This window comes from Panicum virgatum, chromosome 7K (assembly GCF_016808335.1).
Source record: "Panicum virgatum strain AP13 chromosome 7K, P.virgatum_v5, whole genome shotgun sequence".
Taxonomy (NCBI): Eukaryota; Viridiplantae; Streptophyta; class Magnoliopsida; order Poales; family Poaceae; genus Panicum; species Panicum virgatum.
In genome coordinates this window covers 32,771,730-32,796,901 of record NC_053142.1, presented here as the reverse complement: position 1 = coordinate 32,796,901, position 25,172 = coordinate 32,771,730, and the positions used below count along the sequence as shown (strand labels likewise).

The following is a 25,172-nucleotide window of genomic DNA, read 5'->3' as shown; positions in this document are numbered from 1 at the left end:
CGATGCTGGGCGCTGAGGACTCAGGGGTGCGTAGTGGCGGCGCGTAGTCCGGCGAAGCAGTACGTTGTGGAGTCTCGGGCGCGTGTAGTCCGGGGAAGAAGCACACGCCGGGGAGGCGAGTAGCCCAGAGGCGACGGGTAGCAGAGCCTCCCGCCGCCGCCGCCGCCGATGACGCCGAAATCCGCCAGAAGTCCAGAACACAGGAGCCGCGCGGCAGCACCGGCCGGCGGCCGGCCGCCAGACGACGCCGCGGACGCGGTGCGGCAGCGGATCCGGGCGCGGAGGAGAGGAGGACGACACCATCGCCATGGCGCGCGCCGATCGAGCACTGTCGCCTGCGCGCAACGGCGATCGAGAGTGGGGCCACTAGATTCGCCTCCGACTCGAATTCGAACGCGGGGGCGTCCAGGTTTCGCGCCGTTCGCCAATTCGGATTCAAATCGCGTGGGTCCAGGTCGGCTCCATTCAATTCGCGCGGCCGCTGACTCGGATCGGGGGCATTTGGGCTGGTTCGACCCTCGAGTGGGCCCGGCGGGGCCCACTTATCAGCCTCTGATGCGTCCGCAGATAATCCATTCTCCGTTTCCTGTGTTCAGCGGCGTAAGATGATGGGTACGCCGGCGACGCGCCGCGCCGCCGGGGAGCGCCGCGTCGTCATGCCCGGCGAGGCCCACCCCCCGAGCCCCAACGATCCACCGGCGGCCAGGTACACAGGTGCTCTTCCCCCGTACACACTCGACTGGCCTGCTTAGCCTTGCGCGACGAAGGTGTTTCCGGGGGACGAATTGAAGCCTCATGGTTTTGGTCACAGAGGGAATGCTTACTGCGTAGCTACTAGCGAGATGCCTAGATTTGTGGTTCCCGCGCGAGGTCGGATAGATGCTAATTTGGAGGCCTCTCGAATCAGAATTGTCGCGCGGGTGGTGAATCGGGAGTTCAAATATTTCGGGAAAAAAAATCGATACAATTTGGGTCCGAATGCTTATGGCTGAAGTTTCGATCGATACCTTGCCTTTACCATCATTGCGGACTCGCGGTGGCTTCTGAATGCTAGTATGAGAATAAGATAGTAGAAACTTGAGAGGAAATTGTTATGTGCATAAATGCATTGTTTAGTACTTGACTGCTACTAGTATTTCTGGATTGATGGGTTGATTCTGCACCTCTATTTCTACCAGGGGCAATATGTTTTTTTTTTGATGAAACGGGCAATATGGGATTTTGATGGGTTGCAAGATATTCATTGCCACAGGCATCACATTTAGGCATTTAACTGTGTCCTGATGTTGGGTTACTGAATTATGCCTGCACCTAGCCTTGTGCTGTTGTGTTGCCAGGGATAGTGATCATGCTAGTGGTTAGTGGATTGTCGCATGGTTGTAGGGAAGCTGGGAAACAAAACCTAACACGATCATGGTTTCGTGCTCAAATAACTCAGTACAAAGTGAAACTGAACCAGCAGACATTACAAGTGTAACACTTTGGTTCTGTGTCCTGGTGACCTGTTCATGCTTAATGATGATTTAGCAGCACTATCGACTTTCTGCTGTAGCAATCTTTAATCTTTTGTTAGTCATTCATTTTCAGGTGTGGCAAAAAGGTCGGGGTTGTGATGATATGGCACCACGTAAGGGATGGTCTGATCACCAACAACCCTTTGCCACGTCTAATCATTAACTTTCATTGGTCCATGCAGAATCAATTCCCCTTAGGGATGGCCTTCTTGTGGTCCTGTGCTACTTGATGCTATGTGACATGATGAATTTGGCAGGATTGAAATGGACTTAGCCACTAACTGCACTTTCAGTTTATCTCAACCATGGGCATCATTGCCGCTGAGCATAAGAGTAGTACACGCACCCATTTAGTTTTGCTTACTCAGTGCGTAACTTCGTGTCGTCACCTGAGAAAGACAGCTAGTACTTGTTGAAAGTTACAGATCCTGACTCATCTATGAAGTTCTCAGCTATCTCTCTCTCTCTTTTTTCGGTATGTACATATGACTCAGATACTGCATGGAAACTGATTTTGTTTTGTCCCCCTAATTTTCTTCTGAAATTGCTTTGCCCGAAATATTTATTTTTTTGGTAAGTGCTTTGCTTATTCATGACAAGGCATTTGGACTCACTTAGGGGAATGCTTTGCATGATAAAGCATGCGCACCATGTGGTCAATGCCACCATATCATGCAGCCTTTATGATGTAACTATGGGCAGGTCAACAGGGTTTGATGCACTTACTAAGCACATATAATGCGCAAACTAGAATATAGGATCAATGAACAGTAAAACGTGGAACAAACTGAAGTCAACCATTCATGCTGTTCCAATTATGATTAGTGTTCATATGTACTGTCATTTAAACTTGATACTAATAACTCTACAATTTTCACATTCTTGAAAAGCAAATGAAGCAGTAATTAACTGATCTATGTCTTATCTAGCTGGACCATACTAATGTGTCATTATGCTATGCAAAATTTAATAAGTACATTCCATAAGCACTGTTCTTCTGCTACTCTGCTGTACTAGTTTACTGGTACAAGTAGAAGTGTATCCATGTAATTCCCGGTCTGCTTGCTCCTTGTAGTCCCACATAGTAAACTCAAACCATATTTCTTCTTAATACAAATTATGCAGATCTCCTGTGTATTCTCAAAAAAGTCATTCCTGATACCTGCAATTCCTGTTCTACCGAAGAAGACGTTGAACAGCATAGGAGGACTGCTAATATATGAAAAACTGAAATAGGATTCTACTGGGAAGAGTTTATGATTACAAGTGTTAATTAAATTTATTATTATCCTTTTGAATGCACTAGTTGTTTTGCTTACTTTTGTTACTAGAGAAGTAAGAAAAAAAATCGATTTTTCAGGCAGAGTACTTTGAATAGAATTTTATACCCATGCAATTGATTTTATCTTCAAATATTTGATCTTTTGATTTCATTTTTACATGGAAGACTTGAGATTGAAAAGTTGATCTAACATGTTATTTCTTCTTAAAGGAGTCCTCAAGAATTACTGGATGTGAGGTGAGACTTGCGGTTTTTAGCTGCTCACCCAAAGTTCCAGTTGGTCAGTTATGGTTAGTACCTATCATTTTTATTTACTGTTGAGTGCACTTAGTTTTTTTATTTATCACATACTCATTTCTGTTCATTGCATTTTTACTTATTAGGGCAATATAAAGGATGGCTTGCAACAAATAAGAACATTCAAATTTGATTAATAGCTTTTAGAAGCACGTAACTTACTTTCTGTTTTGTGGCATTTTTCTATATGTCAGGAAATGAACTTCTGATTTATCTCTAGTTGCTCCCCATCAATATAAAAATGATCAGAAAGAGTACACCTCAAACGATATCACATTTAACCACTGGCATGGCATAACTATAATTTATTATTTGCTTCGTTTACCGATATTTTTCCCATCGACTTCTACTTCATACGCTAGATCATTGTCAAGTCTGCTAGCCAGGAAAAGCAAGGACAGGCATGCTAAAGTTATGGAAGGATGCATTGAGGAGTTGTCTTAGTACACTGAATTAATTACACACAAAGACTAGATTTCTCCTACTACCTGTTTACAAAGCAAAGTTTTTACAGGATGTATGACAGCCATAATTAGTGATCTAAAGCCAGTGCACTATGCACTGAAATCCACCGACAATGATTTAGAAAGTTTTGAGCCTACCCGTGTATCCAGTAACTGGTTTGTCAAGTCGAATGAAATTCAATGCAGCCCCACTTCCCCATACAGGCAAACCATCTGGGTAGTATAGGCACTCAGAGATATATATCACATTTTGATGCTTACTTCATGGACGACATCAGTAGCAATATGCTTGCACAGGCTCCAACCATGTTTACTTTCTCCGCTATGATTTTTGGGCGCAAAACACTATTGCTCACATAGAAAGGAAATGTGTTGGGGGAGGGGAAGCAATGCATCCCTCCAAGCACTGCTATGTCCTAATCTATAAGCTGTTATCTGTCGATTTCATCCATGATTTGAAGTAACTACGAGAAGTGCTCAAGAAAACTAAGTAACCTTGTAATATAGGAGGTTATTCACATTAATGCCATAGTTACGTCAAGCTAACTCAAGTTTGTTACATGTGGCTCGTCCTTTGGGGAGAATAATTACATGTGTGGTCTAGACGCAGTGACTAGATTCAACACCTATGAAGTCATTTGATCTTTTGGAGTGTAACTTTTCCTGCTAGAATCAACATCAAATGGTACCGTAGGTACATGGTCTACTACCAGTTCTGCTGATAAGGGCTCTAATTATTTGACAAACTGACTTCATCATAGTCGTCAAGGGATAGGAACACCTCATCTAAACATGAAAGCTCCATGCCCTCCTCATGGACGTTCTCTTGCGATCCGCAGGCCGAATCAAACACTCGGCATATCACCCAGTTATTGGACTCCTGCAATGATCATGCAAGCATTTTGCCCTTAATATAACCATGTGCCTGTAGCTCTTACTGTGTTTGATCACATATATATTTAATAGTGCTAAATGAAGTAAACAAACGTGTATGTAGCTCTTACTGTGTTTGAGTGACCTTTCTCCCTATGCAACTTCCTGCTTGAACTAGTTGAAGTGCTACTGCTACTCACCTTCCTCCCGTCTAGTAAGTGGTACTCATGCATGATCCAGTTGGTTTCAATCCCCTCAGAGGACTCTCCAATGGAGAAGACAAGCGTCTTCTTCAGGCCGATGTTACAGCCACCACTTTTTACCGTCTCATCGGCACAAATAGAGCTCCAGTAACCATTTGGTGTGACCCTACTTTGTGTTGCATGACTGAAGAAGTACCACTGGTTACCTGCTTGAAGTGCTTTGTCTAGAAAAAAGTTGTTGCTAGCAATCAGGACATGACCCTCACACCAAACAGTGATGTTGATAAGAATATATGATTAGCTGATAATAGATGCATACCATTCAGTTCCCATGGATCGTAGTGGTTCAGAAGTATTGTTGGGATGATGTCTGGCTGGCATGGAAGCAGGGAGGCTTTGCGGCGGAGGAAGTGGACGATGAGCTCTTCATCCGATGGGAAGAAGTGGAACCCTGGAGGAAGGTCAGAAGCTCCACCCATGGCGAGGTGAGGTCTGAGGTTCAAGCCGGAAGAAGATAGGCTAGAAGCAGGTGGAAGGCTACTATGAGGGAGACTGAGGAAGGCAGCCCAAAAAATGACCTAGGGCGGAGTTCAACATCAAAATTTTCGCACGGCCAAAGTGATGCGCCGAAGATTGCTGCCCGGTTGCAAGCGCCCGTGGCAGCGGTGCACGGGATCCGCTGACGCGGCTAGCGGGTGTCGAGTTGGGGTTGCAGGACGGACTGACGGACGGACGCGGAGCGCCATCGTGCAACGACAACAATGCGTCGGCGTGAGTGCCTGAGCGGAACTGCAGGCAGTGGGTGGATGGTGAACTACCAAAGTCGCCAGCGGCGTCTGGTGGCAAGAAGACGCAGCGTTGGGCTGGGGCTAGGCTGAACCTCTTAAGAGGCTACAGCCCACTCGACCGGACGGCCCACGAGATCATGAAGTCCTCTCGTGCAGTGCTCCATTGGCCCAATCTGAGTCTCGCAACTCTTGGCAGTAGATGACCGTCGTCCTCACGTTCGGGGGAGGGGGCGCCATCGCACCGTCATGAGCCCCGGTCGGAGTTGAGAACGGGGGGATATTGTCAGCACCCACGAACCGGAGGAAGCATCTACTACTATGGACAGCCCCACCAGAAAGCCTAGTGTTAGTTTTGGTGGCAGCGAATGGGTTCGCTAGATGTGCCTGCGCGCACGTATCAAGCCCAACCCATATAAATGCAAGAGAGTCGCTGGTTAAAATACTGAGTGCATACGAGGAGGAGTATCGAACAACTTATATGAACTCTTACTCTTTACTCAAGTAATTTGTCCTTTGAAAGTTAATTCCTTGTTCTCCTCTGTTCTTCTTATGTTCCTCAGATCCATTCTACTTCTTGTTCTCCGCTACCTTTGTTGTTAACAGTATGCTCTAGATCTCGTCTAGAAGCACCTAGGGCGGCCGCCCGGGCTCGCCCTAGTGGTGGCTCCGCCACTGGAGGAAGGAGTGCTTGGCTGCTTGCTTAATGTGTGGCTTAGTGGTATTTATAGGCCCTGTATGCGTGTATGTATTTGGGAGAGAGGAAGAGACGTGCATCTCAAGGAGCGTCAAAAGGTTTTTGAGGCGGCTGCGGCCTGGTGCTTTCATAAGCCTGTCAACTGAAGTGTCCTGCTTTCTTGCCCTCTCCATTTTTTAATGGAGGAAACTAATCATGCTCTGCAAAGACGAAAGACTGCTATTGGATTTGAACACAGGAGTATATCTTGCCTTGATGCTCGATGAGTATATCACAAAAAATTTGCTATTGAGAAGGGTCGATGGCAACTATTGAAGGCCATCAATGCATGCATGCATGGTGCTTCATCATGGTCCACATATTTTATTAGCGAGAGGTGATTAGACGAGAAACTGTTCTTGTTCAGCATTGATGTTGTTTTGGGAGCAACTAATCACGATAGGCCCTCCAGAGTGCATTATCGTTGACTCCTCTTTGATACCATATTAGCGTAGGGGGCATAAAACATTTGTATTTTCATGTCCGGACTCTTGGATTGTAATACGACATTGGTTCTGTTCTACTTTAGGTACACTTCAAAACATCATGCCTGCCCAAGGAAACTGCGATGGAACGCAATATCAGGTGATTGGTTTTTCTTCTTATCCTCGTCCATATCTGGAATCAGGAGATGTGAATGAAAAGCTAGACGAGATGATAGAATCAGCGCCTGGCATGTTTCATTTGCGCGTGCAAGTTATATGAGAAAAAAAATATAATGGTATTGTGGTTAAATAATCCTAATGTTGATTAGACAGGAGCTCTGACTTGCTTACAGTTGATGTGTGTTGGACATGATGTGGATATATCGATCAATCATAGAGCAAATAGTAACTTGAGATTTGTTTTTAGCGCTGCTAGGGTACCTATGTGATTCCTGAACAGTCAACTTCTGGGCCAGGCGAAAGTGCTGCAAGTGCAATACGGTATTAACATTACTGACTTGAAGAAATAAAAATAGTCTAGTGTGATCTTTACCATTTTTATTTGGCAATAAATGATGTTCCATATTCTATCTTGTTATCTTGGGTTAGTTTCCTAATCTCCGAAACCAACCTTTGTGTAACTTTAAACTCTCTTTCTCTTAATGAAAAACGTGCTCAGGCACGGTCGCGAAAAAAAAATGATGTTCCATATTCTGGGTTTTTGGTAGTTTATTTGAAATAATTTAGTTAAGTATTTTTATGAATAAAAGGAGCTAGTATATATTCCTCATCAATAGTTTTAACTTTTTTTAAACAATCGGTTTAACATTTGAAGATAACTAATAAGTATAAGAACGTCACTATGTAACTCTTACGCAATCGACTTGTGGTTGAGGTTTGGGTACTGTACCATGGGAGTTGAGTGGTAGATAAACTATGAGGAATGTAGAGTACTCTATCCTGCTTGTGATGAGTGAATTGTCAACCGTGTGGTGCGATCGTGCGTTTGGTCTTTGATTGCAGGTACACAGGCGTCATGTGTCGACGGAGAGCTGCCGTGGAGGTGCTGTGGCCGATGGACCGTGTGGTGGACGGCGGTGAAGGGCAGCCGGGGCCGGAGCTCGTGCCGGACGGCAGCTGTGGCGTCCACTCCTGGATTGAGAGGGCGCAAGCGGCGACGGAAGACGGGTTTCTTGGTTTGCGCCACAAAATCAAGGAGGCGGACGGCAATTGAAGACGCCAAGTCGTGGATGCACGGGCGTCGGTCTCGGGACTGACGGAGGCGACGAGCGTCGACAGCGTCTAGGGCCTCGCTGCGGGCGAGGAGGTGACGGGCGTCGGGCGGCGTCTAGGGCCGTCAGAAGGCCGAGGCAGGAACGGCGTCGTCTAGGGCCACGGCGTGGAGGTTGGAATCTTCCCGCGCGTGGAGTTTTGGCGGTTTTCTCAAAACCGTCCACCTACCCGGGTTTCGCGGACCCCCCAAAACCACGAACCGGATCTTCATCGACATGGCGGTATCGCGGAGAAGGCTTCGAGTCGAAGAAAGAACCTCGGCCGTCGGATGAGTCCAATGTATCTTTTCCGGTTTTGCCCCTACGGGCTTTCTAGTGTCTAGTTAAGTCTATGAGAACGTCGCGAACTTAGATGTTGCTAAGACTTCGCTTGCTGACGTGTCTCACGAGCTAGCCAAGGCCAAGCATGATCTTGAACTGGTCAAGGACACTCTCATAGTTAGTGATGTGCTTGAATGTGATGAGTGTCCCATCTTTAAGTCTGATCTAGCCGCTTTGCAATCTAAATTGGCTACTGTTGTGTGCGAGCTAGAGGAGATGAAGTCTAGACCAGTTTTACTTGGTGCGTGTAAGCTTTGTCCCACGCTTAGGTCGGAGCTAGATGAGAAAAACGCCTTGATTAAGTCTTTAGGAAAGACTAAGGTCGGGGAGTCTAGCCCACCTATTGATTGTCATGTTTGCTCTGGTTTGATTTCTGATTTGGATAATCTTGCGGTAGAGAAAGCCAACTTGGAGAATGAAAATACCTATCTTAGGGCGATTTTGAGTTGGGTTTCTAGTAGTGAGCTGCAGTTGGGCATGATGATCAAGCAGTTTAAGCGTGGTGATGGTTTTGGGGTCGGTTACACATACATGAAGTCAGACTTTGACAAGCTGTATAGTAAGATCGGCAAGGCTGCTAGAGCTCCAAGTGCTCTAAAAACTACTAGCACGAGCACACAGACTTCGCTTGTTGACCCCGTGGATGGTGTGCTTAAAGAACCATCAAAAGCACCTCCATAGAAGCAGGTTTGAGTTCCAAAGCCCCATGAGCTGAGGAATCCCCTCGATACGCTCCCTGCTGCCACAGCCCGGGTTGCCCAGAAGAAGGGGGCTGCTCCTCCTCATCCGTAGGCGAGGCCTCCACCTCCCAAGAGAGAGGTGAGGTACCACTGCAAGTACTGTGACAGAGAGGGTCACCTGGAGGAGTTTTGCTTCAGAAGGAAGCGGGCTGTGAGGCATGAGCAGGAGAGTCGTAACTCGGACATGTACTCTGCTCGGGTGCATGGTCCTCCTCGGCGTGGTGGTAGGCAAGATGCTAGGGGCGCCGTGTAGGTGGAGGATAGGGAGACGGTGGAGGTTACCGTGCTCCAGTGTGTGGTCGCTTTGCCGGTCGTGCTCCTGGTCGACCTCAGTACGGCTATGGACCACGGGACCAAGGCTTTGGAGGAGGCTATGATGCACCACGCTTTCCTCGCGGTGGTGGTCGTCAGCCTCGCGGTAGACGGGACAGGGGATACGTTTTGCCTGAGTTTGCTAACCCTTCTGTAGAGCAAATGGCTCGACACTGGTTTGCTTCACACTTTGCTAACCCCAGTGTTGAGACATTTGCTCACCCTTTGTCTCACTACTGATGTGCAGGTTGGAGGCTTAGAGAACAAGTGGATCATGGACTCCGATTGTTCGCGCCATATGACCGGGATTGACAAATGGTTCTCCAGCCTCACCCCGATGCGCTCAAAGGAGTACATTGTGTTCGGGGATAATGGTAAGGGAAAGGTACGTGGTTTAGGCGCTGTTCGAGTTTTTGATCGCTTTACCCTGAGAGAAGTTGTTTTGGTTTCGAACCTTGGGTTCAATTTGCTCTCTGTTTCGCAACTTCTTGATGAGGGGTTTGAAGTTCACTTCAAGGAGGGCTGTTCGCGTGTTTTAGATTCCAATGGAGATTTGGTTTACCGGATTTTACCTCGCGATCGGGTTTTCTTGGTTGACTTCTCTGGAACTTCTCTTGGCCCTTCTCGTTGCTTGTTGGCTGGTCCTTCTTCCGATATGTGGAAGTGGCATAGGAGACTTGGACATTTGAGCTTCGACATGTTGTCTAGACTTAGCTCACTTGGCCTAATCCGAGGATTGCCCAAATTGAAGTTTGAAAAGGACCTTGTCTGCCATCCGTGTCGCCACGGGAAGATGATTGCCGCTTCTCATCCGCCTGTTAATCAGGTGATTACCACTCACCCTGGAGAGTTGCTACACATGGACACAGTTGGTCCTTCTAGGGTGATGTCAGTTGGTGGGAAGTGGTACGTTCTTGTGATCGTGGACGACTTTTCTCGCTATTCTTGGGTCTTTTTCATGAGAACCAAGGATGAGGCTTTCGAGTTTGTTCGAAACTTGATCTTGAGGTTGAAAAACGAGCTACCCCAGGCCATGCGGGCGATTCGCAGTGATAATGGCACAGAATTCAAAAATGCTCTTATTGACACCTTTTGCAGTGATCAAGGGCTTGAACACCGGTACTCTTCTCCCTACACTCCACAGCAGAATGGAGTTGTAGAATGGAAGTATCGGACGCTGGTTGAGATGGATAGGACTCCTCGAAAGTACTGGGCTGAGGCGGTCAATACCGCTTGTTATGTGTCCAACCGCATTTTCTTGCGTACTTTCATGCACAAGACTTCTTATGAGTTGCGATTTGGACGCCAGCCCCGTGTTGACCATCTCAGAGTTTTCGGTTGCCGGTGTTTTGTGCTGAAAGAAGGAAATCTTGATAAATTTGAGTCTCGCTCGTCTGACGGCATTTTTCTCGGTTATGCATCTCATTCCAGAGCATACCGTGTGTTGCTTATTGATTCTAACATCGTCAGAGAGACTTGTGAAGTCACTTTCGACGAGACTGCACCGTGCAATGCTTCTGTCTTTGAAGTTGCAGGAAAGGATGAGCTCGGTACCTCCATCTTTGAAGATGAGGAGGAAGAAGCTGCGGAGGGTGATGCTGAGACTACCACGTGTGCTGTGGACCCAGTCGCCTCCGCCACGAGCTCGGACGATGATGACGACCCCGATCCTACTACGTCTACTTCCCGAGGGCCAGTCGAGCAGGTGACTTAGCCTTCATCAGCTGCACTTGAGGAGGTACCGGCTTTGGTTGAGGAGGAGACGACTTCGACAAGGGAAGCACCGCGACACATTCAGCTTCGTCATCCACCTCAACAGATGGTAGGTGACCTAAATGAGCGAGTCACACGGTCCAAGGTAACAAGTATCACTGGCTTTGCTCATTCTGCGTTTGTTGCCTTTTTTGAGCCCAAAGATATTAGACACGCTCTTTCTAATTCTAATTGGGTCAATGCCATGCATGAGGAACTCGAAAATTTTGAAAGAAACCAAGTTTGGGTTTTAGTCGAGCCTCCACCTGCTTGTAATCCCATCAGAACGAAGTGGGTTTTCAAAAACAAACAGGGTGAGGATGGGTTGGTTGTTCGAAACAAGGCTCGTCTTGTTGCCTAGGGGTTTTGCCAAAAAGAAGGGATTGATTTTTAGGAAACTTTTGCCCCTGTTGCTCGTTTGGAAGCGATTCAGATTTTTCTTGCATTTGCTGCTTCTAAGGGTTTTAAAGTTTTCCAAATGGACGTTAAATCTGCCTTCTTAAATAGTTTTATCGAAGAAGAGGTTTATGTGAAACAACCCCCTGGTTTCGAAAATCCCAAGTTTCCAAACCGTGTTTATAAACTTCAGAAAGCACTTTATGGTTTGAAACAGGCACCTAGAGCTTGGCATGATAGAATGAAAATATTTTTGCTGGCTTAGCATTTTAAAATGGGATGTGTGGATAAAACTTTGTTCCTCATGCGGTCTGGCACTGATTTTCTATTAGTTCAGATATACGTGGATGATATAATCTTTGGTGGCTCTTCTCACGCTCTTGTCTCCAAGTTTTCTGAGCAGATGTCCAGAGAGTTCGAGATGAGTATGATGGGTGAGCTGCAGTTCTTCCTCGTGCTGCAGATCAAGCAAACTCCTCAGGGCACGTTCGTCCATCAAGCCAATTACACCAGGGACTTGCTGCGGAAGTTCGACATGAGTGACTTGTTGTAACGTCCCGCCTCCCCGAGGCCGGGCCCGCTTACATCTGGCTGCTTTCTAGTACATAGACTGTCCTCACAGACCAACACCAGTCTTTTCTGCACACTTTGTCCTCACTCGTGGGCACCCGGGAAGAACTTTCCGGTCGGTCACCCATCCTCAAATTGCTCCGGGCTAAGCACGCTTAACCTCGGAGTTCTTTGGAGACCGGCTTCCGAAAAAGAAGTTGCAACTTGTTGGTATGAGTATCCTATTAATCCTATTAAGCCCTGGGCCGGGGTGTCACATGCTCACCCCCTTAAGAGACCGACGTCCTCGTCGGTCAATCCCAAGTCAGGAACGTCCTCTCTTGGCCACGTCCCGTACGTCCAGTGCCAGCAGCCCATGTGCCACGTCCGTGCGTCCAGTGCCAACGGTCCCTGTGCCACGTCCGTGCGTCTAGTGCCAACGGCGCATCCCAGATGCCCGCGCACTGACCCGCCACGCGCCCGTGCACATGCCGGTGGCATCTGCGCCCCCACGTGCCCATGCTCATGCCTCCTCACTTACGCCCGTACGTGCCCGTGAAACCGCGAGAGTTGGCTCTAATACCATTATGTAACGTCCCGCCTCCCCAAGGCCGGGCCCGCTTACATCTGGCTGCTTTCTAGGACATAGACTGTCCTCACAGACCAACACCAGTCTTTTCTGCACACTTTGTCCTCACTCGTGCGCACCCGGGAAGAACTTCCAGGTCGATCACCCATCCCCAAATTTCTCCGGGCCAAGCACGCTTAACCTCGGAGTTCTTTGGAGACCGGCTTCCGGAAAAGAAGTTGCAACTTGTTGGTATGAGTATTCTATTAATCCAATTAAGCCCTGGGCCGGGGTGTCACACTTGTCACCTCAGCCGACTCCGATCAGCACTTCGACGGCGCTTGATGAGGACTTGGATGGCGAGGTGGTAGACCAGATGGAGTACAGAAGCATGATCGGCTCCCTCCTGTACCTGACGGCGACGCGGCCGGACATTCAGTTCGTTGTCGGCCTCTGTGCGCGGTATCAAGTTTATCCGCGCACCTCCCACAGGCAGGTGGTGAACGCATCTTCAGGTATCTGAAATTCACCCTGAGTTTGGTCTTTGGTACTCTGCGGATTCTTCTTTGGTTTTGGTGGGCTTTTCTGATGCCGATTTCGGTGAGTGTCGGTTGGATCGCAAGTCGACATCCGACACTTGTCAATTTCTCGGTACATCTTTGGTGTTTTGGTCCTCTCGCAAGCAGGCTAGTGTAGCGCTTTCCTCCACAGAAGCTGAGTATGTTGCCGCTGCTAGCTGTTGCTCCCTCATCCTATGGATGAAACAAATCTTGCAGGATTATGGACTGAGTTTTGATGTGGTTCCCATCTTTGTAGACAACATGTCCGCTATTAGCATTGCAAAAAACCCTGTCCTACACTCCAGAACCAAACACATAGATATCCGGTTCCACTTCCTGCGAGACAATCATGAGAGAGGCAACATAGACTTGATCCATGTCCCTTCAGAGAGGCAAACCGCAGATATCCTAACCAACCCTCTTGAGCATGACACATTTGCTCGCTTGCGAGGGGAGCTTGAGGTTTGTTACCCCTTTTGATCGCTGACTTCTCTGTGGTTAGCTTTGTAGGGTTTATTTGTTCTTCTCTTAGTTTTCTAGGTTTGGTAGTTGCATTGTGCATATGCATTGTACATTTCTGCATTTTGCATTGCCTCACTTGCACTAGCATTCTTGTATACATTGCTATGATCTCCTAGTGATTGCTAGTGTGAGTTTATAAACGTGATCATGAATAGCTTGCCCCACTATGTATATGACATTATCTGAGTTAAGCTATTTTGATTTGTAAATCTGAAAACATGATCACCCTATCTTGGCTACTAGCATATTAGGATGTATTGATATGCTTTGCTATCTTATTCATGCTAGTGTGGCTTTTGATCTTTGACATGAGCGAAAATTGTTAAATTTGTTTAAAATTTGTCTGAAATGGAATGAAAAGATCCAGGTGGGATTGCTTGTCGCACTGATCGAGCTTTCGGGACGGCTCACATAGCACTAGTGAGAACCCGGGCAAGGCTGTGCATGACTGAAGCGAGTGTCTTAAGCTTCTGACTATCTTTGGCATAGGCTTGGCCTCGCTGCTAAGTAAAGCATGACAAGCTTTCAACCCCTGACAGAATCAATTGCTTGATATAATTTGATTGCAAAATGAATATTTACAACATGCTTTGGATGTTTTTGGCTCACCTGTACGAGTTTGATTAGCACTGTTTATCATTCCCTACTTGCTAGTGCTAGATCAAGGGTGATGCTTTTATTTCTCCTAAACTGAACTTGCCTAGCTCTAGACTGATTTGATATACCCTGTTGAGCTAGATGCAGGTCTTGTTTATGGATGCACACGTGCTTGTGACTAGTTGATGCTCATATCCTTGTATCCTTGAATGCTTTCAATTACACCTCCTGCATTGCATTCATTGCATAGCATATGTTCAGGGGGAGTCTTAGTTTCAGGGGGAGCTTTAGGTCTAAGCCTTGATGTGTGCATGTGCCAACAAGGGGGAGAAGTTAGTGATCGAATGCGGGAAATTGTGTGATTTTTCCAAAAACTTATTGTGCACAGGGCTTTGAGAGTGCATACATGTGGTGAGGGTTGCACTGGTAAGGGGGAAATGCATGGAGTTTCTGCTTTGTTTAGCTCCTGCTTTTCCTTTCACTTCTGGCATGACTGTGTTGAGCCCTGCCTCTGTCTTTGAGGAGTCATGCTTGTGTTTGATCGATTACGTCGAGCGGTTGCCCTTGTCTTAGGAAATCGATCTCTACTAGGTTAAGTGACTTGTTCTTGCTTCTTTCGAGCTTCTGTCACTTGTTCAAGTTCTCTCTTGCTTCCTTGTTCTTCTCTGTTTTTGTTTCTCTCTTGGTTCGATTGTGGTGTGTTGACAATGCACTCATCAAGGGGGAGATTGAGGAATGTGGAGTACTCTATCCTGCTTGTATTGAGTGAATTGTCAACCGTGCGGTGTGATCGTGCGTTTGGTCTTTGGTTGCGGGTACACGGGCGTCATGTGTCGACGGAGAGCTGCCATGGAGGTGCTGTGGCCGATGGACCGTGCAGTGGACGGCAGTGAAGGGCAGCCGGGGCCGGAGCTCGTGCGGGCGGCAGCTGTGGCGTCCACTCATGGATCGAGGGCGCAAGCGGTGACCGAAGGCGGGTTTCTTGGTTTGCGCCACAAAACCAAGGAGGCGGACGGCGGTTGAAGACGCCAAGTCGTGGAGGCACGTGCGTCGGTCTCGGGATTGACGGAGGCGACGGGCGTCGGTCTCGGGACTGACAGAGGCGACGGGCGTCGACGGCGTCTAGGGTCTCGCTGCGGGCGAGGAGGTGACGGGCGTCGGGCGGCGTCTAGGGCCGTCAGAAGGCCGAGGCAGGAACGACGTCTAGGGCCACGGCGTGGAGACGGGAATCTTCCTGCGCGTGGAGTTTTGGCGGTTTTCTCAAAACCGTCCACATACCCGGTTTTCGCGGACCCCCCAAAACCGCGAACCAGATCTTCATCGACATGGCGGTATCGCAGAGAAGGCTTCGAGTCGAAGAAAGAACATCGGCCGTCGGATGAGTCCAATGTATCTTTTCCGGTTTTGCCCCTACGGGTTTTCTAGTGTCTAGTTAAGTCTAGGGGTATTTTAGTCTTTAGTCTAGAGAGTTAGTGGAGATAAAAGAGAGAGGAGGGCAGCCAACTCACGTGGCCTGGACACAAAGAGCTGCCACCCTCTCTCCCTGGCGCCCCTCTCCTCCTCTCTGTTCTTCCTCCCTTTCTTTTCTAGGGGTAGGATTTGAAGTATGGATTCTTGAGACTTTGTACTGAGATTGAATGGGAAAGGAGGCCCTTTCCTCCTTGTGCCCTCCGGGGATTTGATTTCGTCTTAATTTCATACGTTTCGTGCCTTGTTTGGTTGGATTTCAATTTTCCTTTGTCGATTCTTGTGCACGAGATGAGGAGTTGGTTCTTGATGATTTCGTGACTCTTTGAAGTGACTCTAGTACATCTAGCCTCGTGCTACAACCCCTGGAATCACGAGTCCACTCAAATCGAAGTTTTTGAGTTCTAGAGAAAACCCCGTTCTTGCTCGAGAATTCCTCGATTCCTCCCATACGATGGAGTGATTCGCGATTCCTTCCGTGGACATGTTCACAAGTCCTTTGTGATCATACATGCAAAATTTGAGCTCCTTTGGACTTGATTTGATCCTCCAATCATCGAAGTTTCCAAAGGTCGCGGGCTGGAAAAATGTTTCTGGATTCTGTTTTTCCTATCACCGGATGAACCGACGCTTTGAAGTTGTATGCGCCGAATCAACCAGTGAGTAGGTTTTTCGTGCGTTAGGGTTTTCTGCTGTTCGCAAATTGCACCGGTGCATAGCTCTCGAAGAGCATCGGATTAACCGGTGTATGTAGACCAGCGACCCCACGAGTGTGTTTTTACTCTTTAACCGGAGTATTGATTTTTCTCAACGTCGGTTCATCCGGTGCTCGGTTGGATTCGATTTGCTATCTCTCTGGACAACTGCACCGGTGCTTTGGGTTTGTGATCGACAGTTTAACCGGTGCTTAGAAGTTCATTTTGAGCTCTCTCTGGACAACTGCACCATCGTTTAAATCGATTTTGTCGGATCATCCGGTACTCTATCACCGGTTCAACCGACGCCCTTTGAAGCCTCTGCATCGGTTCAACCGGTGCTCGCTTTGACTGCTGCCGGCTCTGCTCGTCGGTTGAACCGACGCCATTCAAACTAAAGCGTCAGATCAACCGGTGAGTTATACCGTGCTGTTTCTCGTGCTGCTTTTAGAGCTAGCTTCCACGATTGTTCTCGCTTGTTCCTAGGGCTGTCCTGTGCTGGTATAGCTCCTCCATAGCTACTCACACTTCACCTAGGACGTTAGTGTTGGGTGCATACTTTGGATCTTAAGCCGAGTTTCCGATAGCGATAAATTTTAATCGGCTCCCATTCACCCCCCTCTGGTCGCCTTTTCGGTCCCTCAAACTATATTCTGTATCATGCTGCAGTCATATGAAAAGTATAGTCTAGGTTCAACTTCTTGTCATTTCATATACAACATGACCTGCTGATATCTTTCCCTAGATTTTGACAGCTTGATTTCTTCGTGAAGCTTAGGGTGCTGATGTGAACGTAAGAAAGTAATTTCGAAGGCAAATTGGACTGTGGACTTATCATCAACTGCTTTGTAAAATTTGCAGCACAGATGGACCATGCAGGTGTCCTGCCGCCCCTATAGTGGATCTTCTTAGTGCTGCTACCACATGAATCCGTCTGTGATGGCTGCCTTCCTCCTCATGTCATGCAGGCGTCACAGCCATGCCTCTTGACCATTGCTACTATCAGTTGCCGTACATTTCCACCATAAAGTTGCAAAGACTTCAGTGGAGTTGTGGGAAAGTACAGAGGGAGCATCACTTGGAAATGAAGCCACTCAGGTTCCATGTGCCCCCTTTCACCCATCCATTCTATATCCATTTTGGCAAACTGCTTCGTCAAAAAGTGGCTTGTCAATCATCATTTCAAGTTACCCTCCATGGTCAGTTTGCAATCGCAAGAGGGACAGGGAACAGGTTTGGCAGAAATTTACCACTATGACAGCTATTTACGATGGCGACACTGAGGATGCTGAATCTTTCGGTACATACCACCTTGCTAAGTAAGCGGCGGACCAATTGGTAAAGGACAACATTTTTATTTGGCAGGAAAGGCTACCCACAGATAGCAAGCGCCCGTGTCAATGTTGTTTGTGAGTTGCTAACCTCCCTTCAATGATATGCTAACCACTGTGTGCGTTCCCTAACAGTTGGTAAGATGCTGCTGATCTTGGTGCAGGTGCAGCTTACAAGGACAATCCTTCGTCCTGATCGTCAGAATCTTCGAGTAAGTAGACCAACAACTCGGTTTCTGTTCTTGTGTAAAGCAAGAAGAAAGGTGTACAGACAATCATTCAGTCACTTCATGGTGCCCGAGCCCATGCATACTGATGCCTCTCTTCTGCTTTTCAGCCCCTTCCCTTTAGGGATGGCGTTTTATGCATGCCGTGTCTTTTTAGGGCAGGACATGCAGGATTAGTCCAGGTCCACTTGATGCTGGCTGGGGCAGCGGTGGCGCTGCTGGAGGCAGCCGCAGGGATACACGTGGGCTACCTAACTCCCCGTGAGTGGGTCCCACGCGTCATACACAGGAGGCTTCCATGGGTCCCGCTGCCCGGGTGACGTGCTGATGACGTAACTCTGCCTCTGTATCCCTGTGCCACGAAGATGATCAAGGGCCTACCAACTATGCAAGCTCTTCAATGGCAGCATGACTTCTTTTCTTTCAGTCCGGCAAGTCGGCATGTGTCATCTTTCTTTGAGTAGAGGTAAGCCTGCCGCCTGTGCACTAACATGTATGCTGATCCTGTTAGTACTATCTTAATGATTGCTAGATTTAAACCACTCAATACCAACTTCATCCCTGTTTGGAACATTAGAATTTTCATTTTTCCCTATCCCTGTAGGAATTGAGCTGTTTTTTTTAGGGCATAGGAATTGAGCTGTTATTTCGTGCCAGGTTTTAGCAATCCAAACACACACAGACATGTGTGCTGACTAGTGACTACACAAAGCCTGCAACTGACTTCGATTCCACAATTTGACTATATTCCATCTATCTTGGCGATTAATTCAGCTTTGCACTGAGATGCTGGGCCACTTCACGGGGAGCTCATGTTGGGCTATCCCTTCCCTGCTGGTGCAAGCACCAAGAAAAGGACGTATGGTATAGCGCCCTTCCTCTATTAGAGAGAGAGTTTGTGTGTGTGAGACCTTGTTTGTTTTCAAAAAAAATTTAAATCCCTGTCATATCAAAAGGAATCTAACTATTTTGGAGTATCAAATAAAATTTGTTTATAAATTTTTTCGAAGCTGAGCTTGTCTGTCCTATTCGGCCCTTCTCGTATGGACTGATGTACATTAACCTGTACAAACAAATGTCGCTGCTTTTGTCGTCTCTTCCCCTCGCTTTGACATGAAAAAAAAAATCCATGCGCAGATCATCACCGACGGAACCAGCTGGGACGTCACGGTTGAACATGGTGCCGCGTTCCTGCGCCTCCTTGGTCCAAGCATCGGCTGAAGGAGCAGAGATCCCTCGTCATTGCCTTGCCGACAGTTAGGCTCCGAGAAAGATTTGCTCAGACAGTAGAACGATATCTCCCACAGGCATATCCAGCGACTCGATTGACGGGCCAAGTAGGGGCCCGGCCGGATCAGCAATCTGGCACATTTGTCGTCGGTCGATCTTGCTGTCGTCGGCGCGTTTAGTTACCAAAAATTTTCAGCTCCAAATTTGTGACTCTCTCTTTGAACATGTGTATGGAGTATTAAATGTAGTTAAACAACAAAACTAATTGCACAATTTGGATGTACACGGCGAGATGAATTTTTTAAGCCTAATTAGTGCATGATTAGCCATAAGTGCTACAGTAACCCACTTGTGCTAATAATGCGGTCAAATGTCTTAAAAGATTCGTCTCGCAGTTTCCAAGTGAGTTCTGAAATTAGTTTTTTAATTAGTGTCCGAAAAATCTTTCCGACATCTAATCAAACTGTTGATTTGACAACCAAAAATTTTTGGTTCGGAACTAAACGCGCCCACCCCCTTTTTTTTTTGGTCGATCTAGCTGCTACTTACGGCTCAGACAATCAACATTGCTGTGGAAATTTATGTTTGATTATGTGATGCAGTAGGGTACTAGGGTGCCTTTTTGTTTAGTCATTTGCTGTTGATGACATGTAAGGTAGTGATTTGGAATGGAGGGAGTAGCTAGCAGTGTTTTATTTGACACTACTGCCAACTGCCATGTGTGTGTGTCAATTTGTCAATCCTTGTTTCTCTGTATAAACGTGACCAGATTACAACCAGAAAGCAAATGAACCATTTGACGCAAACATGGAATCCGACGAGTGTCGGCTATCCTGGATAGCCGTAGCTCTAGTCTACTACCTACTACAAAAGGGTAGCAGAGCTGGTTCTCAAAAAAATTTCTACGGTACCCGTCACATCGAATATTCAGACACATGTATGGAGTATTAAATGCAGTTGAAAAAAATAACTAAGTATACAATCTAACTGATTAGCACGAGATGTATCTTTTAAGCCTAATTAGTCCATGATTAGACATTATTTGTCAAGTAACAACGAAATGAGCTACAGTACCAAAAACAACAACTTTTCACCAACTAAACAAGTCCCAGTAGCCAATGCAAGCTGGTATTGCCTCAAATACAATGTGTGCACTCGGCAAAGGGAGTTTGGATGGTTTCTTTAGAGCAATCTTTTTAGTAGATGTAGATTACTCGTCTCTCTCCTGAATATATACCAGAAACATGTTATTTAAAAGATTATCAATTCTGGCCCTGTTTAGTTCCCAAAAAATTTCTACAGTACCCATCACATCGAATGTTCGGACACATGTATTAAGTATTAAATGCAGTTGAAAAAAATAACTAATTACACAGTCTAACTGATTAGCACAAGATGAATTTTTTAAGCCTAATTAGTTCATGATTGGACATTATTTGTCAAGTAACAACAAAGTGTGCTACAATATCAAAACCAACAATTTTTCACCAACTAAACAGGGCCTCTATCACCAATTCTAAAATATTTTAGATGATCGCCAAAACACATATCCCTCTTACTCAAATGTAGGATATTTCTTCCTCCACCTTATCCTTCTAGTAATCCACTACAACATTAGCTACTAAAAACGTAAAAAGTATTATTCGTGATGAAAAGAGAAATATAAGAGATAAGTAATCTATAGGATTATCTCCCCAGATTACTCACCTCTCATATCCTATATGTTTTCTCTCTCCATCATCAATAACACTATTTTGTATTATAAGTGCCGCTACAGATTACTCAATAGATAGGGTAGAGGGAGGAATTCTATATTTGAGTAAGAGAGAGGTGTGTTTTAGCGATATCAAAAATATTTTGGTACTGTAAGTGTAGCTCAGCTTGCAAGGTTTCTTGTGGTGGAACCTGCCCATCAGAGTTCGAGTCCTCAACTCAGCACTAGTGCTTACATTTTTATGAACTTATTCCTGTCAATAGCGAGGCGCCAGTAGTGACTTTGTTAATCTCGAGGATCTGTCGGCTCAGTCTCTCGAATGTGCTCATAGGGGTAGAGTTGCGTGCGTGTATTAATAGAGATGAGTGTGTGTGCGTTTGTGAGCGTATGTGTTTGTACTATATTTCTCAAAAAATAAAAATTTAGTACTAAGGTGAAATTGGTAATTTGCTCGAGCACCCTCCATTAACAAAAGAACAATTTCTTTACTGGGGAGAGATAAATAATCTGTTGAAGATGCTCTGACCACAAGGCATGTCAAGTCAGGGTATTATAATTTGATACCGGCGAAGAGAGGAACTAGACCAAACGTGATCCCTCTTTTCTAAAATGTACAAAGATGTTTTAAATTTTTTCCTAAGTTAAACTTCCCCAACATCAACCAAATTTATAGTCTATAACACAGAATAAATACATTATCAATGCACATTTTACGATAGGTTTAATTAAAATATTTGATGGTGTAATGTTCTGTGAACTTGACCAAATTAGAGAATTTAACTAAGGATAAATTAAATTTGTAAATTTGGAACGTAGAGAGTATTTGTGAAGGAAAAAAAATTCTATTTTCGAATTTGGCACCTTTGATCTTAAATAATGTGGATTGATCTTTTTTGAAGCGCTAAATTTTCTGTCCAAGCATACTCTTTTTTTTCAGAACTATCCAAAGCGATAAGAACATCGAAAAAAGTTTCTTTTAATGCAAAAAACTGAAAATAGATGTGGGCCTAAATTCTACTCCCTCCGTCCCAAAATATAAGCATTTATCGACTTCCGTGATTCACGTTTGATCATTCGTCTTATTCGAAAAATTTGTGAAAATATTATTTATTTTGTTATTACATGTTTTATCATCATATATATTTTAAGTATATCATAATTATTTTTATAATTTTATAATTTTTTTAAATAAGATGAATGGTTAAATGTTATCAGCAAAAATTAACAAATACTTATATTCTGGGACGGAGGGAGTAATTAAAGCCTTAAGCTCAATTTAGAGTACTCCTCAATTTAGCACACAATCCGCGGAGACCATCCTTCTTCCCCTTCCCGCCACCATGGCGGCCGCCGCCGCCGCCCCCGCTTCAACCGTGTCCGCGATCTCCAACCATGTTGCCGCCGGGCACCTCTTCGCCGCCATCGACGCCCTCCCCGCGTGCTCTAGTTCCCCCCTGCTCCCGGTCTCGCTTTACGCCTCACTCCTCCGCCTGGTCACCTCCCGTCGCTCCCTCGCCGCCGCCCGCCGCGTCGCCTCCCACCTGGCCTCCTCTTCGTCATCTGCACCTTCCACCTCGCGCTCATCCACTCCAACCTTCCTCTTCAACCGCGCCATCGAGTCGCTAGCCGCCTGCGGCAGCCTCGCCGACGCGCGGGAGCTGTTCGACGCAATGCCGCGCCGGGATGGCGGTTCGTGGAACGCCATCATCTCCGCCGCGTCCCGCGCCGGGAACCCGTCAGAGGCCTTCTCCCTCTTCTCCTACATGAGCTCTGTTGGCATTCGCCCCAAGGATGTCACACTGGCATCAGTGCTTGCCTGTTGTGCTGAGTGCCTTGACCTGCGTGGTGCGCAACAGCTCCACGGTCATATTGCGAAGAGGGACTTTCGGTCCAACGTGATTCTAGGCACGGCACTGGTTGATGTGTACGGAAAGTGCCTCGTGCTTTCTGATGCAAGGCGTGCATTCGATGACATACTGCAACCTAATGACATTTCATGGAATGTAATAATACGGAGATATCTTCTCGCTGGGATGGGCGACATGGCAGTTCAGATGTTCTTCAGGATGGTATGGACTGGAGTTAGGCCACTGGTTTATACTGTCACACATGCAATGCTTGCTTGCCGGGATAACTGTGCACTTAGAGAAGGGAGGTGTATACATACCTTTGTGCTCCGACATGGGTACGAGCACCACGTACATGTGCGCAGCTCAGTCGTAGACATGTACGCAAAGTGTGGCGACATTGATGCAGCGCAAAGGCTCTTCAAGCTGGCACCAATGAAGGACGTGGTGATGTCCACTTCAATTGTGTCAGGATTGGCTGCTTGTGGGAGGATTGCTGATGCAAAGCGGGTGTTTGATGGCATGGTAGAACACAATTTGGTATCCTGGAATGCTATGCTGACCTGCTGTGTCAGGTCCATGGATCTGACTGGCGCTTTTGATTTGTTCCATCAGATGAGGCAGGAGACAAAGGAGCTTGATGCTATTACACTTGGATCTGTGCTCAATGCCTGTACAGGCCTTCTTGACCTCGGGAAAGGTGAGGAGCTCCATGCGTTCGCTTTCAAGTGTGGTTTGTTCAGTTATCCCTTTTTGATGAATGCACTTGTGAGGATGTATTCCAAATGTGGATGCTTGAGGAGTGCAGAACAGCTTCTTCTCTTTGAGATTGGGTCAGAGAGAGACCGATACTCCTGGAACTCACTGATCTCAGGTTACGAACGCCACTCCATGAGCGAAGCAGCTCTGCATGCTCTACGTGAGATGCAATCCGAGACAATACCTAGCCAGTCCACTTTCAGCTCTGCACTTGCAGCCTGTGCCAACATATTTCTGCTTAAGCATGGGAAGCAGATTCACGCATACATTATCAGGAACGGGTATGAGATTGATGATATACTGCGAAGTGCACTGGTCGATATGTATTCCAAGTGTAGGCTGTTTGATTACTCCACCAGGGTCTTTGAATCGGGATTATCTCAGGATGTTATCCTGTGGAATTCTATGATATTTGGATGTGCTTACAATAGTAAAGGTGACTATGGACTTGAATTGTTTGATGAAATGCGGAAGCAGGGGATTAGGCCTGACTCTGTCACTTTCCTTGGTGCTCTGGTTTCATGTATCTGTGAGGGGCATGTTGGATTGGGGAGGAGTTATTTCACTCTGATGACTGATGAATATGGCATTGTCCCTCGCATGGAGCACTATGAGTGCATGATCGAACTGTTGGGGAAGCATGGATACATGGTTGAGCTAGAGGATTTCGTGGATCACATGCCCTTCGAACCAACAACTGCTATGTGGCTCAGGATCTTCGACTGCTGCAGGGAATATGGGAACAGAAAATTAGGGGAGAGGGCTGCGCAGCGCATCAATGAAAGCAATCCCCTGACTCCAGTTCGATTTGTGGAGTCTGCTCCTGACTACAAGTGCAGTGACAGTGATGATGTTGATGAGTCCATGACATTCTGCTAGGCGGACAAAATTGGTGAGGATGAAAATTCAAACTGTGAGCCATGAAACTGATTTTTCGGTGGCTCAGTCGGTGAGAAGCTGAATTGGCAATCTATTTGAAGTCATATACTTGAGTATGACCCTTTAGCTGCCTTTAAGCTGCTAGGATCACTGTTGATGATACCCTGCTAAGAAAGGCATTCAGGCTGAACGCTGAGCACATATGCTGATTGACTGATAATTGATGTCTATCGAGGCTCCAAATCTTCCTCTGCAATCCTGTGGGTTTGAATCGAGGCACAATGTAGTTAACAAGTGTGAAATCACGTAGCACTGAATTTTCCAATTACAGGCTTCACGTTCAGCAACTCATCTGCACCTCGACTAAAATATGACTACCACCCTCGACTTGAAGCTTGCTCTACGACGAGAACTCTCGGAGAGCAAATGGCAGTCCTTCAGAGCTAGGAAGACGCCGAGGCAGTTGTACGAAGCCTCACTGTTGTTGTATGCTTATGCGTAGCTTTTTTTTGTTAAAGTACAGTTGTCCTACATGTCAAGTGTAAATAATTAAATATCTTCGCTCCCTCTATACAAAGAGTAATTTCTGTCCGAACGCTGAATCTCTGTATAAAGCGGGAAGGATTGTAATCTGCTACGCAAGATTTACCTGAAACCCCCCAAATACAGTAATGTTAACATGGATTTTGAGATTGACAGGATGGTTTATGGCAATGAACATTCTCTGTTCAATCTATCATGCAATTATCTGAAAATGCAGCAAGTGTGAATCTGTGATTCTTTCATAAGTGCATTTGGAAACTGAACATAATATTTTTGAGTAGTGTCCTAAAGC

General features: G+C 46.4%; 2 protein-coding genes and 1 long non-coding RNA gene across 6 annotated transcripts; 2 read left to right on the top strand and 1 right to left on the bottom strand.

The window, feature by feature from the left end:
* Positions 1 to 593: 593 nt before the first annotated feature.
* On the top strand, positions 594 to 19,443 carry LOC120641041. 4 transcript variants are annotated; one of them, XR_005662132.1, is made up of 9 exons: positions 594 to 714; positions 1,588 to 1,989; positions 3,007 to 3,086; positions 6,684 to 6,739; positions 7,007 to 7,080; positions 17,212 to 17,759; positions 17,846 to 17,893; positions 18,019 to 18,374; positions 19,046 to 19,442. It is a non-coding gene; the product is annotated as an uncharacterized LOC120641041 (long non-coding RNA). The 4 variants fall into 4 exon arrangements; XR_005662129.1 differs by having other exon boundaries at positions 1,588 to 3,086; positions 19,046 to 19,443; XR_005662131.1 differs by lacking the exon at positions 19,046 to 19,442 and adding an exon at positions 18,566 to 18,755 and having other exon boundaries at positions 1,588 to 3,086.
* LOC120641040 (NAC domain-containing protein 104-like) lies at positions 4,040 to 5,200 on the bottom strand. Its single transcript, XM_039916999.1, has 3 exons — positions 4,953 to 5,200; positions 4,562 to 4,857; positions 4,040 to 4,437 (listed from the first exon to the last, which is right to left on the bottom strand). Exons 1-3 carry the CDS (start codon positions 5,110 to 5,112, stop codon positions 4,288 to 4,290), a joined length of 606 nt encoding a protein of 201 aa, XP_039772933.1. The 5' UTR covers positions 5,113 to 5,200; the 3' UTR covers positions 4,040 to 4,287.
* Positions 19,444 to 22,125: 2,682 nt separating the features above from the next.
* On the top strand, positions 22,126 to 25,051 carry LOC120641039 (pentatricopeptide repeat-containing protein At3g26540). Its single transcript, XM_039916998.1, has one exon. The coding sequence runs from the start codon at positions 22,193 to 22,195 to the stop codon at positions 24,335 to 24,337; it is 2,145 nt and encodes a 714-aa protein (XP_039772932.1). The 5' UTR covers positions 22,126 to 22,192; the 3' UTR covers positions 24,338 to 25,051.
* The last annotated feature ends 121 nt before the right edge of the window (positions 25,052 to 25,172 follow it).

Excerpts from the sequence above, each read along its gene's own strand:
- LOC120641040 (XM_039916999.1), bottom strand. The coding sequence starts at position 5,112 with ATGGGTGGAGCTTCTGACCTTCCTCCAGGGTTCCACTTCTTCCCATCG. Across the intron at positions 4,858-4,952 it reads CGATCCATGGGAACTGAATG|ACAAAGCACTTCAAGCAGGT; the intron begins GTATGCATCTAT and ends ACTTTTTTCTAG. Across the intron at positions 4,438-4,561 it reads AGAAAGGTCACTCAAACACA|GAGTCCAATAACTGGGTGAT; the intron begins GTAAGAGCTACA and ends TGATCATTGCAG.
- LOC120641039 (XM_039916998.1), top strand. The coding sequence starts at position 22,193 with ATGGCGGCCGCCGCCGCCGCCCCCGCTTCAACCGTGTCCGCGATCTCC.